This window comes from Coenobita brevimanus, chromosome 104 (assembly GCF_032717465.1).
Source record: "Coenobita brevimanus isolate Jiangsu-jjx chromosome 104, ASM3271746v2, whole genome shotgun sequence".
Lineage (NCBI taxonomy): Eukaryota > Metazoa > Arthropoda > Malacostraca > Decapoda > Coenobitidae > Coenobita > Coenobita brevimanus.
The window spans coordinates 44,976,028-44,994,653 of NC_137057.1; the positions used below are offsets into that span (position 1 = coordinate 44,976,028).

The window sequence follows — 18,626 nt, forward strand, 5'->3', positions numbered from 1 at the left end:
TTCGCCTTCTTGGCTTTCTGTGCCCTACCTTGCCTCATCAGCAGGTGGGAAAAAGAAGCAGGATGGTGATGATGATACAAGTTTTGGGATAGAGTGGAGCGGTGAAGTAGAGAAATGATGAGGGGTATGGGAAGGATAAAAGTGGGGAGGAGAACTTAGGAAGGAAAGAGAGAGAGGAAGATTGAGGGAGAGGAATCGTGAGGGGGCATAGGTAGGATGGACGAAGTGTGGAAGAGAACTAAAGAAGGAAGGAGAGAGAGAGAGAGAGAGAGAGAGAGAGAAGTGATGGAGGTGAAGAAAAACGTGTAAACTATCCTACTGACGCTACTCTATCCCTGCATGGTAAATATATACTTTTTTTCACCGTTGCTCTATCTGCCTAGTGAATTATATATATATATATATATATATATATATATATATATATATATATATATATATATATATATATATATATATATATATATATATATATATATATATATATATTTTTTTTTTTTTTCACCCTCTTGCTCCCCCTCCCCCACCCCTGTGAGAGATAGCACTACTTTCTATGGCACAACTGATAAGAGTGAAATATTTACAAAGTGGTCCCTTATCTATGAAACAGGTAGATACGAGTAGATAGATAGATAGATAGGTAAGAAGGTAGGCAGGTAGGAAAACAGATAGGTACAGAGAGAGGGAGGGGGGGGGATTACACATAAAAACATAGATAAACAGACAGATATAGATAAATAGAGACAGACAGACAGATGGACAGACACAGATGGATAGATATACACAGACAGACAGATGACAGACAAAGAGATAGAAAGACAGACAGAGAAAGCCAGCCAGAACCGTCCCGTGCACTACACAGTAAGAATAACGACCCAGAAGACGCAACAGAAGCAGGTGATGATGACGGGGTACACCAGGCGTCGACAAGTCCTCATGAGCCAGGTGGCCGTCAGTCTGAAGGAAGAAAACACAGACATCAGCAAGGAAGGAAGGAAACAGAGAGAGTCAGGGGCATAGCCAGAAAAGGGGGAGCGGGAATCTACCTATTTATCTATTGCCAGACGCCCTAATCCCGTAAAGGGTGGCCACAGACAAATAGCCTCCATGTCGTCCTGTCCCCCGCCATTTCAATGCCCTGCTCCCAGCCCACACTCCCCTCCCCTCTCTTATATACCTCTCCACTCCATCTCTCTATCTCATCCTTGGCCTCCCCCTCCCCCCCATTCACATACACTCTCCTCGTCAGTCTCTCGCTCTCCATCCTCCCCATATGGCCAAAACACCTCAGTTATTGTCGAAAAGGTTTACAATTGAGTCCCTGTCATAACTTAGATTTTTTTTTTCTTTTTGGGGTAACCAGAAATATTGGAAGTTCTACTCTGTTTTCCACCATAGGACGTCTTTTCCATAATCCTTTCTTTTTTACTATGCTTTTTTCAGATCCATAAATGCCCTAAATACTTTAATCTTTCTCACACGCTTTTCCCGCCATCTCCAACACTACAAATATCACAGCCACGCATCCAGTACAGCCTCCAAGTCCACACTCTTCATCACTCGGGAAAACATTAAAATCTACAGCATTGCACAAACACTCACCCATCAGCACTGAAAAACACCGAAGTGGAAAAATTCTCAAACATAGGAAGGCATCATCGGTCTTGCAACTCCAAAACAAATCAAGGAAATCAAGATGGAGCTGTTTCTTAAGTAGCTACACCTTGATTTCCTTTTAAGATGCAAGACCTATGACTGTTTCCTTAAATTTTTGAGTTTTAAGCTACAGAATAAAGCCTTTTATAATTCTCAACCAGTTCCATCATGCTCAGCGCCAGGGCATAAGATGCGGTTTACGGTATTTGTCACATTCTTCCTCTCTGACCTTTACAAAACCGAAATCTTTTGTAACACGAAAAACTAATATTCAAACACTGTAACACTCGTGCACTACAATCCGTCTAAGGTCAGTATTCTTGTCGGTTATGGACACCCCGTAACACTTTTTCCTAAGCGAATTATTTTGTCTGACGCTTTATTACTGTCCTCTTCTGTGTTACATAAATCCTTCTAATATAACCAAACTCTACATAAATGATGTACAAAATTACGTCAACCAGTCATATCCAAAAACAAATCGCCAAGGAAGAGGTGTTAGGGAGCTTCCTTAACTGATGAGAATACGAGACTAAGAGTAGAATCTTTGACCTTGTCCTGTGGCCTTGACCTTCGACTGATTGCTCTCAAAATCAATTACTTCATCCTTGCTTCTTTGCCTGACCCTCAACCCTTCTGCCAAGCTTGGTCTAAATCGAAAAAAAAAAAAATATTTGACTTATAGGGCTGAACTGTCGACTTTGATATTTAATTAGCTGTTCTCAATATCAGATCACTCCACATTTGCCTGACCCTCAATCCTTCCACCAAGTTTGTATAAATAAAATAAAAACTTTGAGTTGACCTTGTATTATGACCTTAACATTTCTCTCTCTCTATCTGTCTATTTATCTATCTATCTATTGCCAGACGCCTCAATCCCATACGAGGTGGCCACAAACAAATCGCCTCCATGTCACCCTGTCCCCCGCCATTTCACTGCCCTGCTCCCAGCTCACACCCCCTCTCTCATATACCTCTCCACTCCATCCTTCCATCTCATCCTTGGCCTCCCCCTCCCTCTCCCCCCTTCACCTCACTCACATACACTCTCCTTGTCAGTCTCTCACTCTCCATCCTCTCCACATGGCCAAACTACCTCAGCGTGTTTCTCTTAACGCTTCTTATCACATCTTCATACACACCACAACGTTCCTTTATATCCTCATTTGTCAGCCTGTCTCTCCATGTGACTTCACATGCTCCTCTCAAATAACTGCTCTTACTCTTGACTTGTGTCCTTCCAACAACGTCCAAGCTTCACTTCCATACGTTAGAGCTGGTATCACAATACTGTCATGTAGTAACTTTTTCACTTCCATGCTCACTTCCCTGTTTCTATCACTGCTTTCATGGAACCAGCAATCTTTCTTCCTTGTTGTACCCTTTCAAGCACTTCACCCTCCAAACTTCCATCCTTACTCATCACACTACCCAAGACTAAGAGTAGAATCTTTGACCTTGTCCTGTGGCCTTGACCTTCGACTGATTGCTCTCAAAATCAATTACTTCATCCTTGCTTCTTTGCCTGACCCTCAACCCTTCTGCCAAGCTTGGTCTAAATCGAAAAAAAAAAAAAAATATTTGACTTATAGGGCTGAACTGTCGACTTTGATATTTAATTAGCTGTTCTCAATATCAGATCACTCCACATTTGCCTGACCCTCAATCCTTCCACCAAGTTTGTATAAATAAAATAAAAACTTTGAGTTGACCTTGTATTATGACCTTAACATTTCTCTCTCTCTATCTGTCTATTTATCTATCTATCTATTGCCAGACGCCTCAATCCCATACGAGGTGGCCACAAACAAATCGCCTCCATGTCACCCTGTCCCCCGCCATTTCACTGCCCTGCTCCCAGCTCACACCCCCTCTCTCATATACCTCTCCACTCCATCCTTCCATCTCATCCTTGGCCTCCCCTCCCTCTCCCCCCTTCACCTCACTCACATACACTCTCCTTGTCAGTCTCTCACTCTCCATCCTCTCCACATGGCCAAACTACCTCAGCGTGTTTCTCTTAACGCTTCTTATCACATCTTCATACACACCACAACGTTCCTTTATATCCTCATTTGTCAGCCTGTCTCTCCATGTGACTTCACATGCTCCTCTCAAATAACTGCTCTTACTCTTGACTTGTGTCCTTCCAACAACGTCCAAGCTTCACTTCCATACGTTAGAGCTGGTATCACAATACTGTCATGTAGTAACTTTTTCACTTCCATGCTCACTTCCCTGTTTCTATCACTGCTTTCATGGAACCAGCAATCTTTCTTCCTTGTTGTACCCTTTCAAGCACTTCACCCTCCAAACTTCCATCCTTACTCATCACACTACCCAAGGACTTAAACGTACTCACATTTTCCATTTCCTCCTCATCCAGCCTCGCTGTACATTCACTAACTTCACCTCTCTCGAAGACCATAATTTTACTCTTCCCTACATTCACCTTTAGTCTCTGTTTCTTACACACTCTCCTAAACTCATCCACCAAGCCTTGCAGCTCCCCTTCGTCTTCACTCAACAACACAGTATCATCTGCAAACAATAGTACAGGGAGTTTCCAAACACTATCCTCTTTCATTAGGGCCACTCCAACATCCACTACCCTACCTTGTACCTCTTTTATTACCCCATCCATGTACAGATTGAACAACCATGGAGACATGACACATCCCTGTTTCAGTCCAACCTTCAAATAGAAAAATTCACTCAGTTCACCATCCACATGCACTGCAGCCTTAACCCCCTCATTTCACAGCATTCAACAACTTCCCATCTACTCCATATTTTCTTAATACTTTCCACAATCCTTGTCTATCCACCCTGTCATATGCTTTCTCCAAATCATGAAGGCCGCATACAACTTCTTTCTCTTCTCTAAAAACTTTTCCACTAAAGATCTAAGAATGAATATCTGATCTACACAACCTCTTCCCTTCCTAAAACCTCCCTGTTCTCCAACTACTTCTTCTGTTATTTTCCTAATTCCGTCAATAAGTATCCTACCATACACTTTTCCTATTATACTAAGAAGACAAATGCCCCTATGATTACCACACACTTCTTTTTCCCCTTTTCCTTTGTACAAGGGAATAATTATACCTGACTTCCAATCCTCCGGGACTCTACCTTCCTCCCAGGCCAATCTGCACATCTTCCACATCCATTCTACTACTATCTCTCCCCCATGCTTCAGCATTTCACCACACACTCCATCAATTCCTGGGGCTTTCCCCATTTTAACTTTCTTCATTGCTTCCACAACATCTATCCTACTGATTTCTTCCTACCTCACATCCCTCCTTCTCCCAGTCATTCCCCAGCCACTTATACTCGCATTACTTTCATTCTCTGTGTTCAACAATTCTTTAACATTTGACTTACTGTTAAAAAAATATATATATATCGTTTCATCTTTGGCTAACCTTTCACATTTCCACGATTTGGTCTAAATCGGATCAAAAATTCTTGTTTTAGGCCTATTGTTCACACACACACACACACACACACACACACACACACACACCAACGTACTTAGTATTGCCGAAAAACACCGAAGAGGAAGAATTGTGCACCATCGTCATCTTGGTTGGCGGGAAGGGAGCCACTTGTACCGTCCTGGTGTTGGGACGGTCCTTGGCGTTTTCATTCTCGTGCTCCCCCGCCTCCAAATGCTCCACCAGAATATGAATCATGATGACGGAGAAGATGAGGAAAATGCAGAAGAAGAACCACATATCCACCATCTTGATATAGGCGGTGTCTGGCAGCGCTGACGACACTTGGTTGAAAAGAGTGTACAGAACCAGCAGTGTTGTTAGCGTCATGACCGTCCTCACCTGGGGGAAGAATGGAGAGTGAGAGACTGACGAGGAGAGTTTCTGAGTGAGGTGACAGGGGGAAGGAGAGGGGGGAGACCGAGGATATGATGGAGGGATGGAAAAAACAGAACTATACTATTTCAGCTTTAACTTGGCCCAGATTTCCGTCCTTTTGCAGCTTATTTCACACATTTCCATGGCAGAGAAAGACAATACTACAACCCTATAATCCTTTCACCAACACTTCTTCTTGACTAGGATAATGCTCTACTGTTAATCTATTGTTACAACTCAGCATTCAAGATGGATGGATGGCAATTTTAGGCCAAGTTAGAGTAAAAAGAGTGTAGAATTTTGTCCCTGGAGGAAGGACAAGACGCATGGGATTCTGTACTCTTGTTGTCCCCCAAACAAATCACAGTTGCAGTTAACGATGATGATGATGATAATAATAATAATAATAATAATAATAAGAAGAAGAAGAAGAAGAAGAAGAAGAAAGAAAAAGGGGAAAAAAAGAAGACGAAGAAGAGGAAGAGGAAAAAGAAGAATGGTTAATAATAATAATAATAATAATAATAATAATAATAATCTAGGATGAAAATTACCACCTAAACTTACCATCAACTCTCTCGTTACTCAGGGAAGATATGCACAAACGAACTTCTCGATCAAATCCATAACATAACTTTAACAATGGCAGGAAGAACAAAGAAGTGAGGCCAGAATATTTCCATGTCTTTAGTTCCTCCTCCTCGAAAAAAAATTGATCTAGGTTACAACAGAGTCAATCGTAAATATTAGCAATGTATATCCGTTTTACTAAAACTTGGCCTAAAACTGTCGCCTCTCCAATTTGAATACTGAGTTGTAACAAGAGAGTAATGCTAGAATATGGTGCTAATCAGGAAGAAGTGCTATGGAAAGGATGTAGAGCCATAGTACTGTCTTATTTCGTCACTGATTTACGTGAAATAATTTGCAAAAGTACAAAAAACTGGGTCCAGTTAAAACGGCTTAGTAGTGTGTGTGTGTGTGTGTGTGTGTGTGTAATTCACCGGGTCGGTCAGGATCACTTTGATGGTCGTGATCGTCAGCTTTTACCATCCCGGAAGGGAGCTGAGAGCTCATATAGTCCGATCTAAGGGCAAGGCTGTGACCTTCACACACGCACACACCCGTCCCCTTGCTCAAGGGGGACAGTAACCACCCACTTCGTCAGTGAAACTTTTCGCAACCTGAGCGAGGCGCGAACTCCCGTCCACCAGTTGGCAACCGAGAGCGTTACCACTGCACCAGCGAGCGGGTGTGTGTGTGTGTGTGTGTGTGTGTGTGTGTGTGTGTGTGTGTGTGTGTGTGTGTGTGTGTGTGTGTGCCTCTATACTCTGTTTACTTTAACCAGACGTAAAACTGCCGTCTATCCATCATGAGCACTAGAATACGGTGCTAGTCACGAAGAAGTGCCACGGGAAGGATGCAGGGTCGCAGTATTGTCTTATTCTACTGAGCTACGGGAAATAACCTTCAAAAGGACGAAAATCTGAGCCAATTTAAAGTGAATAACCTATAGTCCTAAACGTATGAAGGTGCTGGACATTTTCGAAGATTTACAAAGAAGCAACCTTAACTTATGGCGAGATCTGCGACTACGAGGTGGTAGGCGAAGGGCAGTACGCTAAATACTTTCCTACGTGCACTAACCTTTTGTAATTATAGATTTTTACCCCTTTCACTTTGATTTGGCCTAAAACCGTCACCTCTCCACCTTGAATATTGACTCATAAAAGGACAGTAACACAATAATAGGATGCTAGTCACGAAGAAGAGCTATGGAAAGATTGTAGAGCCTTAGTACTGTCTTCAATACCTACCTGATATGTCGCAAAAAATAAATAAATACATAAATAAAAAATAAAATAAAAATTGGGACCATTTAAGGTGAAAGAACTATAGCCTTATTTGGTCCACGGTTGCATCCAGCGGGAGAGGTGCTCAGCGTACCGCCCTTCGCCTACCAGCTCATAGTCGTCAGGCTCACAGGTCCAGACTTTACTGTTCCTCGATAGCTAACAACATAACACTAGATCACACACACACACACACACACACACACACACACACACACACACACACACACACACACACACACACACACACACACACACACACAGAGTCACGTTATGTACCTGGAACGCAGTCAGCTTAATATAGAGGGTACTGTAGCCAATACTGAGGAGAAGGAAGGTCGGCACGAAGATGGTAAGCACTAGCAGACTCCAACGACGCTCCAGTTCCAACACCACCTGTAATACCACATCTGTAATACCGCTTGGCTTCACTTCCAATACCACCTGCAATACCACGTTTAATGCCACATTTGTAATACCACTTTTGCTTCAGTACCAATACCACCTGCAATATCACGTTTAATACCACGTCTGTAATACCGCTTTGCTCCAGTTCCTACACCACCTGCAATACCACGTTTAATACCACACCAATAATACCGCTTGGCTTCAGTTCCAACCCCACCTCTAATACCACACTTGTAATAGCAATCATCTGTAATACTACACTTTTAATACCACTACTACTGTCTTCTATACCACGCTACACCACAACAATACCACTGCGTCTGCTTCACACTTAGGGCGTGTCTGTCACTTTCCTCCCTGACGCATCATATCAAAGAGAATCATCTATGGGCAAAGAAACTAAAAATTTCCTACCCTTTTTTAATAAACAGAAGAAAGAGTCATATGTTTAATAATAATAAAAATAATAATAACAACAACAATAACAACAACAACAACAACAACAATAATAATAATAATAATAATAATAACTAACGATGATGATGATGATAATAAGAATACTAACAACAACAACAACAACAACAACAATAATAATAATAATAATAATAATAGTAGTAGTAGTAATATGCGAAATGCCAAATTCAAGATCCGTTCGTTCTGAGATGTCTGGATACACTGCACTTAAAAGACTAGAGGTCATAAGCAGAGGAAAGACTGAAGAAGAAACCATACGATAGGAAGAAATAGAAGGGGTGAAATATTAGACCAACTTTTGTATCTATGTGCAAAGAAACATAGTAAGCCTCTTTCATGTTAGGAATATTAGCTAGCAGAGGAAAATTACAAATAGAAGAGGGGACATATTAGGCAAACTTTCGTATATATGTTCAAACAAACATTACAAACCTCTTCCAGCTTGGGAATATTAGCTGCAGAGGAAAGTGACAAGAAGAAAAACACTGGGCGAACTTTTGTATCTATGTGCAGAGAAACATATCAAGCTCTCTTTGCTTAGGAATATTAGCTAGCAGAGGAGTGTGATGTGCTAAAGGTGACATATTAGGCAAACTTTTGTATCTACAGGCAAAGAAACATACCAAGCCTCTCTCTGCTTAGGAATATTAGTCAGCAGAGGAGTGTAACAAGAGGCTAAATATTGGGCGAAGTGTTGTTCCAAACAGCACCATCTACAGTAACAGTTCTGCATCCCTGTAATACCAACAGTTTATTTACTCCTTCATCTCGAGGCTTCTCCAATATTCTGGCTAATACCAAATGTGTCTAGCTGTTATAAACCGCAACTGACTGCACTCTATAGTATGGTATGCAGGCTAATCATATCTCATCACAAGCATCCCACGCAACTAGCTGACAGTCAGAATTTGGGGTGTGCCTTCCCCCACCTCGATTTGAGCAACTTTTCAGCCCGGAGGTGTAGTTTCTGTATTTTTTTCGCTAGTGATGTGGATGTGACTGAGTGTTAAGGAAAATACTCTGAAATGGTTAGGCCATGTGGAGAGGAGGGAGAATGAGAGACTGACTAGGAGAGTATAAGTGAGTGAGGCGAAAAGGGAAGGGGGGAGGGGAACCAAGGATGAGATGCAGGAATGCAGTGAAGAGTTATATGAGGGAAGTGTCAATTGGAAAGAGAGCAGGCGACGTGGAGGCGATTTGTTTGTATCCACCCCTTACGGAATTAAGGCGTTTGACAATAAACAGATAGATAAATAAAAAATAGATAGATAGAAACCTTCTGATGATTTCATTCAGCTCAGGAAAGACTTTTAGAAGGGAAAGGGTTAGAAACAGTCTTCATTTACACCTTCACCGCATGAGGCGTCCGGAAATATGAAAAAAACAAAAACAAAAAATCTGGTGGTAGCAAGAATCAAGCAGTAATATCGGAGTGAAAGCATTAATAATACGAACGTCAGGGATATTTTATTTATGCTGGTGAGGGAAGCCTTCAAGTGGTGCCACCAACAAAACAGTGTGCATCCTTTGCCCGGTTATACCCTTTCACTCCCTTCCTATTCCCTAAGAAGGAAGATGGTGGACAGTAGAGAAAAGGTCTGCAGTCCACCGAGTCCACGCTTAGATAAACCTGAGGCCACAACAACAACAACAACAACAACAACATAGCAGTACACCTCTAACTTCCTATGTTCACTTACTAGATGGCAAGTTGTAATCCTTTCACTCCCATCACTTTTTTTCTTTTTTTTTTCTTTATTCTTTTACTCCCGCCAGACGATTTTATTCAACCTGAGTCACACATTCAAGCAGTGAAGGGGTTAATGATGGATGAACTGATATCATCTAGTTGGAAAAGCCTGTCTCACTGACTAGATAATATCTTTTGGAGAAAACATAACAACACCTACCGCTTGATGATGATGATGATGATGGTACTGCTGCTACTGGTGATGATGATGATGATGATGATGATGATGATGATGATGATGATGATGATGATGATGATGACGATGATGGTGGTGGTGGTGGTGGTGGTGGTACTGATGATGATGATGATGATGATGATGATGATGATGATGATGATGACGATGATGATGATAGTACTCACCTCCAGCACGCCATAACCCCCTCGAGACGTGATAGCAATGCCTACTCTCTTCACCTCGTATTTGGGCAGCTCCTTCATGCCTCTGTATTCCACTGACGCATTCTGTGGCGAGGCAAGAAAAAGTAAACAAGGGAAAAATGGCAGGTTTTGGTTGCACTCTCTCTCTCTCTCTCTCTCTCTCTCTCTCTCTCTCTCTCTCCACTGAGGCATTCTGTGGGACGGCAGGAAAAAGTACATGATGGAAATACCCTGAAGTTTTGATTGAAGTTCTCTCTCTCTCTCTCTCTCTCTCTCTCTCTCTCTCTCTCATGCCGGTGGGCAAAAATGCGAATAACAAGTAGTACAGGAAGAAAAAGTGATAAAAACAAGAGATTAACAATAAGAGATAGATTCATAACATTACAGATGAAGGTTTAAAATGAGAAAGAGGAATAACAGCAGATGGAAAGAGAATGAACAATATAAACATCGTATACAAGGTGGTCCACACATAACCCTTCTCTTCCACACCACCAGGGGTTATCAGTGTCTATCCTGCACCATTTATATATTTCCTACCCCTGCTGCCATGCCCATACCCACACCAGCACACTGAGCCTCTCCTACAACAAATAAGATATCGCTAAGTGTGGTGTAGTGACGCGCTATTTAAGGACCACCCTGTATAACAGTAATACACTGAATATTGTTGTGTTGCTGAAACTGTAATGGCTTTATTCAAGGAGTGCGATTCAGTGCTAATCAGCAATGATGCTCTACAGGAGATAGAAAAACTGCACATACTGTAATTGCTTAGTTTAACAAGTAACAAGTAAGCATTAACAAGAATGGTACTACATTAGTACTACAATGGTTACTGTAAAATTATTAAAATGATAATTACTCTGGGATGCAAATTAACCATAAAACACGGCTACAACTGCGTTATTGTTAACACAATTATTAATTATGACAACTAATATTACGATTCAGTGTAAACGATGTCCATATTTTGTCGAAACCTAGCTTCTTAGTTCTTAATATCATCTTTTAAATTTGGTCCAATTCGTATATTATGTAATGAGTTTCGCCATCCCTCAGCGTACGCCTGGGTATTCATGGACTCCACTTCGAGAACCACTGGACTAGCGGACAAAACCCACCTTCATGACGAGAACACTGGCATCTGCAAAAACTTATTTTACCAGGATAATGTAGGTCTGGGTGTAGAAGAGATAGCTGAATAGGATGATGTGGCTGTTAAACGAAGCATATAATAATGTAAACATAGAGAAATAAAACTAAAAGAAGGACCAAAGGTCAAACGAAACAAAATGTGGAAGAAAAGAAACGCTTAAAAGAAGAAGATTCAAAAGTGGAAGAAGAATCAGAATCAGAAGAAAACGAACGAACAGTGGAAGAATATTTTAAAGTGGAAGAAAAAGGGACGACTGCCGTAAAAACAACGATGGTGCAAGTTTGGGTGTAGTAGTAGTAGTAGTAGTAGTAGTAGTTGAAGTGGTGGTAGTAGCAGTATAGAAAGACAACAAAAAAAGAATCGTGGAAAAAGAGCATACACAGAAGAAAGAAAACACAGATTGGAAGACTATTCAAAAGTAGAAAAAGAATCGTGACTGGAAGATATGAAACAAAAACAAACCCAATACTCCCACCTTCATCACGAGAACATTGGTGTCAGCAGAGGCCAGCTTGACAAGGATGGTGCAGGTCTGGGTGTCGAAGGGGTAGTTGAAGAGGAAGAAGTGGCAGTTGAAGGAAGCGTAGTACTGCTCTCTCTTCACCAGCCTTCCACTCCCCGCTTGATAGATGGTGTCTGGGGAGAAGAAAGTATACATATTTTTTCCATCCGTGTGGTTGTTTTGTTTATTTTTTGTGTCTATTTAGCAGTCTTTCTTTTTGAAGATGTTAAAGAGGGACGCCTTCACACGGTGGCACTGACATAACCAGGCAGATCCACTGCCGGCCATATAAACGTCCATCACCTCCCTCCCTATCCACCAAAAGAAGAATGGTGAACCGCAGGAGATATGTAGTTCCAGCCTGCAGTCCACAGGGTTCGCGTTTCAGAGAAGCAAGGGCAACAACAACAACAACTACTACTACTACTACTACAATTTCTTTACATGTCTGACTGCCTACTTATTGCTCTCACTCTCTGTCTCTGTCTCTGTCTCTCTCTCTGTCTCTCTCTCTCTCTCTCTCTCTCTCTCTCTCTCTCTCTCTCTCTCTCTCTCTCTCTCTCTCTCACTGACTGTATGTGTATAAATAGATAGACAGATAGATAGATAGACATAGACAGACAGATATAGACATAGACAGATAGATAGATAGATAAACAGATAGATAGATTGATTGATAGACTGATAAAAAGATAGATAGATAGACAGATGTGTGTGTGTGTGTGTGTGTGTGTGTGTGTGTGTGTGTGTGTGTGTGTGTCCATCTATCCATTTATTTACCTACACCTTACTTCTCTCTCTCTCTCTCTCTCTCTCTCTCTCTCTCTCTCTCTCTCTCTCTCTCTCACCATCTATCTATCTCTCTGTATCTGTTCATCTCCATATACCTATCTCAACCTCTCTATCCATCCATCCACCCATCTCACCCATCTGCACGTCGGTAAACACAGGTGGGTCGGGGGGGCCAGTCCTTCTCACCAACACCCCGCTCTTGAGAAGTTTGCTCTGGCCGTCATTCACGTTCAGGAACTCCACATCGGGGCTCCACACCTGCCCTACTTCTTCCGCGCTTAGTCTGTTCTTCCCTTCTTCCTCCTTGATGTTCTTGAAGAGTAGATTTTGGTCTTGCCATGATAGAGACACTTCTACCTGCAATAATGATGATGATGACGATAAAATAATAACAATAATAATAGGAGTAACAGTAGTAGTAGTAGTAGTAGTAGCAGTAATAATAATAATAATAATAGGGGTAGTAGTAATAGTAGTAGTAGTAGTAGTAATATAATAATAATAATAATAGGAGTAGGAGGAGGAGGAGGAGGAGGAGGAGTAGCAGCAGTGGTAGTAGTAGTACTAGTAGTAGTAGTAGTAGTAGTAGTGGCAGTAGTAGTAGTAGTAATAGTAATAATAATAATAATAGTAATGATCTATCTATCTATCTATTGCCAGACGCCTCAATCCCGTTCGGGGTGGCCACAAACAAATCGCCTCCACGTCGCACTGTCCCCCGCCATTTCACTGCCCTGCTCCCAACTCACACCCCCCCTCTCTCATATACCTCTCCACTCCATCCCTTCATCTCATCCTCGGCCTCCCCCTCCCTCTTCCCCCCTCCACCTCACTCACATACACTCTCTTCGTCAGTCTTTCACCCTCCATCCTCTCCACATGGCCAAACCACCTCAGTGTATTCCTCATAACGCTTCCTATCACATCCACATCAACACCACAACGCTCCTTTATATCCTCATTCGTCAGCCTGTCTCTCCATGTGACTCCACAGGCTCCTCTTAAATAACTCATTTCCACTGCTCTTACTCGACTTGTGTCCTTCCAGCAACGTCCATACTTCACTTCCATACGTTAGAGTTGGTACCACAATACTGTCATGTAGTAACTTTTTCACTTCCATGCTCACTTCCCTGCTTCTTATCATTGCTTTCAAGGAACCAGCAACCTTTCTTCCCTGCTGTACTCTTTCAAGCACTTCACCCTCCAAACCTCCATCCTTACTGATCACACTACCCAAGTACTTAAACGTACTCACATTTTCCAATTCCTCACCATCCAACCTCGCTGTACATTCACTGACTTCACCTCTCTCAAAGACCATCACTTTACTCTTCCCTACATTCACCTTTAGATTCCGTTTCTTACACACTCTCCCAAACTCATTCACCAAGCCTTGCAGCTCTCCTTCGTCTTCACTCAACAACACAGTATCATCTGCAAACAACAGTACAGGGAGTTTCCAAACACTACCCTCTCTCACCAGGGTCACTCCAACATCCACTACCCTACCTTGCACCTCTTTTATTACTCCATCCATGTACAGATTGAACAACCATGGAGACATGACACATCCCTGTTTCAACCCAACCTTCAAAGAGAAAAATTCACTCAGTTCACCATCCACACGTACTGCAGCCTTAGCACCATCATACACACTCTTCACAGCATTCAACAACTTCCAATCTACTCCATATGTTCTTAATACTTTCCACAATCCTTGTCTATCCACCCTGTCATATGCTTTCTCCAAATCCATGAAAGCTGCATACAACTTCTTTCCCTTTTCTAGAGACTTTTCCACTAAAGATCTAAGAATGAATATCTGATCTACACAACCTCTTCCCTTCCTAAAGCCTCCCTGTTCTTCTCCAACTAATTCCTCTGTTCTTTCTCTAACTCTGTCAATAATTATCCTACCATACACTTTTTCTATTATCCTAAGAAGACAAATGCCCCTATGATTACCACACACTTCTTTTCCCCTTTTCCTTTGTACAAGGGAATAATTATACCTGACTTCCAATCCTCCGGGACTCTACTTTCCTCCCAGGCCAATCTACACATCTTCCACATCCATTCTACTACTGTCTCTCCCCCATGCTTCAGCATTTCACCACACACTTCATCAATTCCTGGGGCTTTCCCCAATTTAACTTTCTTCATTGCATCCACAACTTCTATCCTACTGATTTCTTCCTGTCTTCTCGCCTCCCTCCTTCTCCCAGCCATTCCCCAGCCACTTATAGCCGCATTACTTCCATCCTCTATGTTCAACAATTCCTTAAAGTGTTCTCTCCATCTGCTCACTTTTTCTCCCTTCTCCACTAGTAATCTACCATTTTTATCTTTCACACCCCTGCTAACTTCACTTCCACCCTGTCTTACTCTTTTATTTTGATGATAATAATAATAATAATAATAATAATAATAACAGGAGGAGGAGGAATAATAATAATAATAATAATAATAATATAATCGTACGAAGAAGTAGAAGAAACCATAAAATTCTCTCTCTCTCTCTCTCTCTCTCTCTCTCTCTCTCTCTCTCTCTCTCTCTCTCTCTCTCTCTCTCTCTCTCTCTCTCTCTCCACATGAACACACATTCCTTCTTTCCTTCCTTTCTTCCTTCCTTCCTTCATTTATTTATTCATTCATTTACACATTTGAGAGAGAGAGAGAGAGAGAGAATAAAGTGGGTTAAATGAAAAATGGAGCGTTTTATTGGTGAACTATATGAAAAAGTGCAGCTATGAGGAAAAAATAACGAAGCTCCTTAACACCTTTTCCTAGGCGATTTATTTTGCTTATCACTCCTTACCTTTCACTTGTGTCATTTAAATTACTCTAATACCACCATACTCAACATAAAAAACACATATTTTGATACTAACGACCCTATCCAAAAATAAATCGCTTAGGAAAAGGTGCTACGGAGCGTCCATAACCGACGAGAAAAAGGAACGTCTGTAAAGCAATAAGGGAACGATAGCATAAAAAAAATAAGAAGGGAAGTGCGAAGGATGAAATATAGGAAAGGTGAAGGAAGGAAAGTAAAGGAGGTGGAATCACAAGAAGAGACTGTAAAATGGGAGTGATAATAACATGCACGATAAAAGATAATGTGAGGGATGATATGGTTAGAGATGTAGAGATAAGACGGAAGTAATATGGGCACTGACAGCAGGGTGAAAATGAGGACTGTGGGTAACAAGATTGTGTGAAAAAATAATGAAGAGAGAGTGTAATGAATGCAATGAAAAAAAATGTAGAAAGTGTAAAGAATGTAATGAATGAAAGTACTGTATGCAGCAAAGAGGGAAAGTAACGAGGATGATGCAAGTAGTGACGAATATCTGAAATTAAACTGCCATCTTTCCATCCTGAATACTGAGTCGTAACATGAGATTAACGCTAGAAGACGATGCAAGTCATGAAGAAGTGCTGCAGATGGGATGTAGAGGCACAGTATTGTCTTATTCTGCCACTGAGCTACATGAAATAAGCTGAAAAAAAACACAAATGTGGGCCAAGTTGATTTAAATCGACTTTAGTACCACCACAGGCACAGAACAGTGAACTGGATTAAAATATGCATTGGAAAACTTGATACTGATAAATTAAACGTGCGGACAGACCGAAACAAACAGATACCTTCTAAAATGGCGTGAAACAGTGAACAGAGACAGCGCTAAGACAGACACTGATAGATTGAACAAGCTGACAACTGGACAGACAGGTACCTAAAAAGAAAAAAATGCGAATTACAGTGGGGAAACAAGTGACTGACAAACACACGCTGACAGATTAGACAGACAGACACGCAGACGCACATGTATTACAAGAAACGACGTGTAACAGAGACACATATACAGACAGACAGATTAAAGAGACAGACAGGCAGACAGACAAATACCTCGACACTGAAGGCCAAGTTGATGTCATCGATCTTAGAGAATCTTATGAGGTCAATGATGGGCGTAACCTGGAGCGGTGTGTCGAGGGTCGGCCCGGGTGGGGGTCGGTGGTTGTGGTACTGCTCGCTGAAGTAGATGTTGGTGCAGTTCTCCTCATCACTACCGTCCGTGCAATCATCCCGCAGGTTGCATCGCACGGCACGCGACACACATGACCCATCCGTGCACATGAACTGCTGTGTCGTGCACGTGGACAGCCCCAGGGTGATTTGCTCTCCTATGAGTTTGTCGCAGAAGGGGCTCTGAATTATCCAGGTTCGACGTCCCAGTGGGAACTCATTCAGCCTTGGTAGTGACAGCGATGCTAGGGTATCATTAGTCGTGGCGTCCTGTAGAAGCCAGGAGAAGCCTATATGGTATATCACAAGGCCGTAGTACCCACGGAAGAAGGGCAGTCCGTTCATGTACCCGTCTAGGAGGAACTTCGTCTGGTGTTCGCTGTCTTGGCACATCCCACGTAGTTGCAGGTAGTCACGATGTGTCCTTCCGCAGGCAAAGCACATTTTCTCCTGGCAAACCACGTCACCCCAGAGATCATCATACCTCCTCATCACCACGCAGTTCCCCTTCTTACCCCCATTGGGCTCCCCGGGGCTCCAGGCTGTGAAATTTAGCACCCCTTTCCCCTGCCGCACCCACAAACCCTCCTGCTCCTCGTCCGTCGCACCGAGCAGCAAAAATCGGTAGCTCTTCCCGGCACACACGTCCGAAAACTGCCTGCTATCCTTGTACAATTCGGCGTTGGACTCCCGATCGGATGGGACGTAGAAAAGGGAATCTGTAAGTCGGCAGAAGCGAGCAGCATCGTCTGGAAACATCTTGACTGGGACTACTATAGCTCGTTCTTGGTTCCTGTTAGAGAGGAAAACGAATATATTTTGTAAGAAGAGGACAAAGAAGCGAAGAGATGAGATGAGATGAGATTATGACAGATGAGAAGAGATGAGAGGAGACTAGGACAGACGATAAGCGAAGAGAAAAGAGGGGTACAGACAAGGTGAGAAGAGACGAGACGAGAAGAGAAGGGAAGAACAGAAAAGAGAGGAGAAAAGAGTAAGACAGACGATGTGAGAGGAGGAGAGCAGAGCAGGGGAGAGGAGAGGAGAGGAAACAAAAGAAGGTAGAGCATCTTGACTGGGAAAACTGTAGTTCGTTCCTGGATTCTGTTGAGAGAGAGAGAGAGAGAGAGAGAGAGAGAGAGAGAGAGAGAGAGAGAGAATGCTTCAATTACAAATATACACAGATAACACAGACGTTTTGTATTCCCTTAGAGACAATGAAGGTTAAGGCGCTATCACACGGGGTATTCTTTTGTTAAGTAAATAGCAGTGACAGAACAAACTGTGCAGGGATGGATAGCAATGCCTAACACACAGTAAAATACGTATCCAGTTGCCCTACACCTTCCTCCACCTCCTCCTCTTCCTTCTTATCTTCTTCTTCTTCTACTACTACTTCTTCCTTCCTCTTCTTCTTCTTCACTTAGATCCAGCAGACGACGCAGACATGGCCACACTACTGCACAGAGAAGAAGAGGACAACAACGCCCTGTGGCTGAAGAAGACCTCAACATGCTAGGACGTGGGACACAGCAGTTTTGGCAATGGTTAATGTAGCTCTCAATCTTCAGCAAGAGGAAGAAGCTGCTAGCAGACAAGGAAGAGGAGGGTTTGGAGGGTGACTCTTGCAAGCAAAAGCCTCAAAATGACATCATATTACCATTACAACATCTACATATATTTGAGGATAATTCTGAAACACTAAACATGCAATGGGGATATGAAAATGGCATT

At 42.3% G+C, this 18,626-nt stretch overlaps 1 protein-coding gene across 1 annotated transcript in view; it reads right to left on the reverse strand.

Moving 5' to 3' along the window:
* Positions 1-854: 854 nt before the first annotated feature.
* Positions 855-18,626, reverse strand: part of LOC145416094 (uncharacterized) — a 29,163-nt gene continuing 11,391 nt past the window's right edge. Inside the window, exons 6-12 of the mRNA XM_080285186.1 lie at positions 16,773-17,685; positions 12,991-13,213; positions 12,038-12,198; positions 10,386-10,487; positions 7,673-7,789; positions 5,200-5,504; positions 855-957 (exon numbers count right to left, since the gene is read on the reverse strand). Of these exons, the coding sequence (XP_080141312.1) occupies positions 855-957; positions 5,200-5,504; positions 7,673-7,789; positions 10,386-10,487; positions 12,038-12,198; positions 12,991-13,213; positions 16,773-17,685 (1,924 nt within the window). The remainder of the gene's footprint in view (positions 958-5,199; positions 5,505-7,672; positions 7,790-10,385; positions 10,488-12,037; positions 12,199-12,990; positions 13,214-16,772; positions 17,686-18,626) is intronic.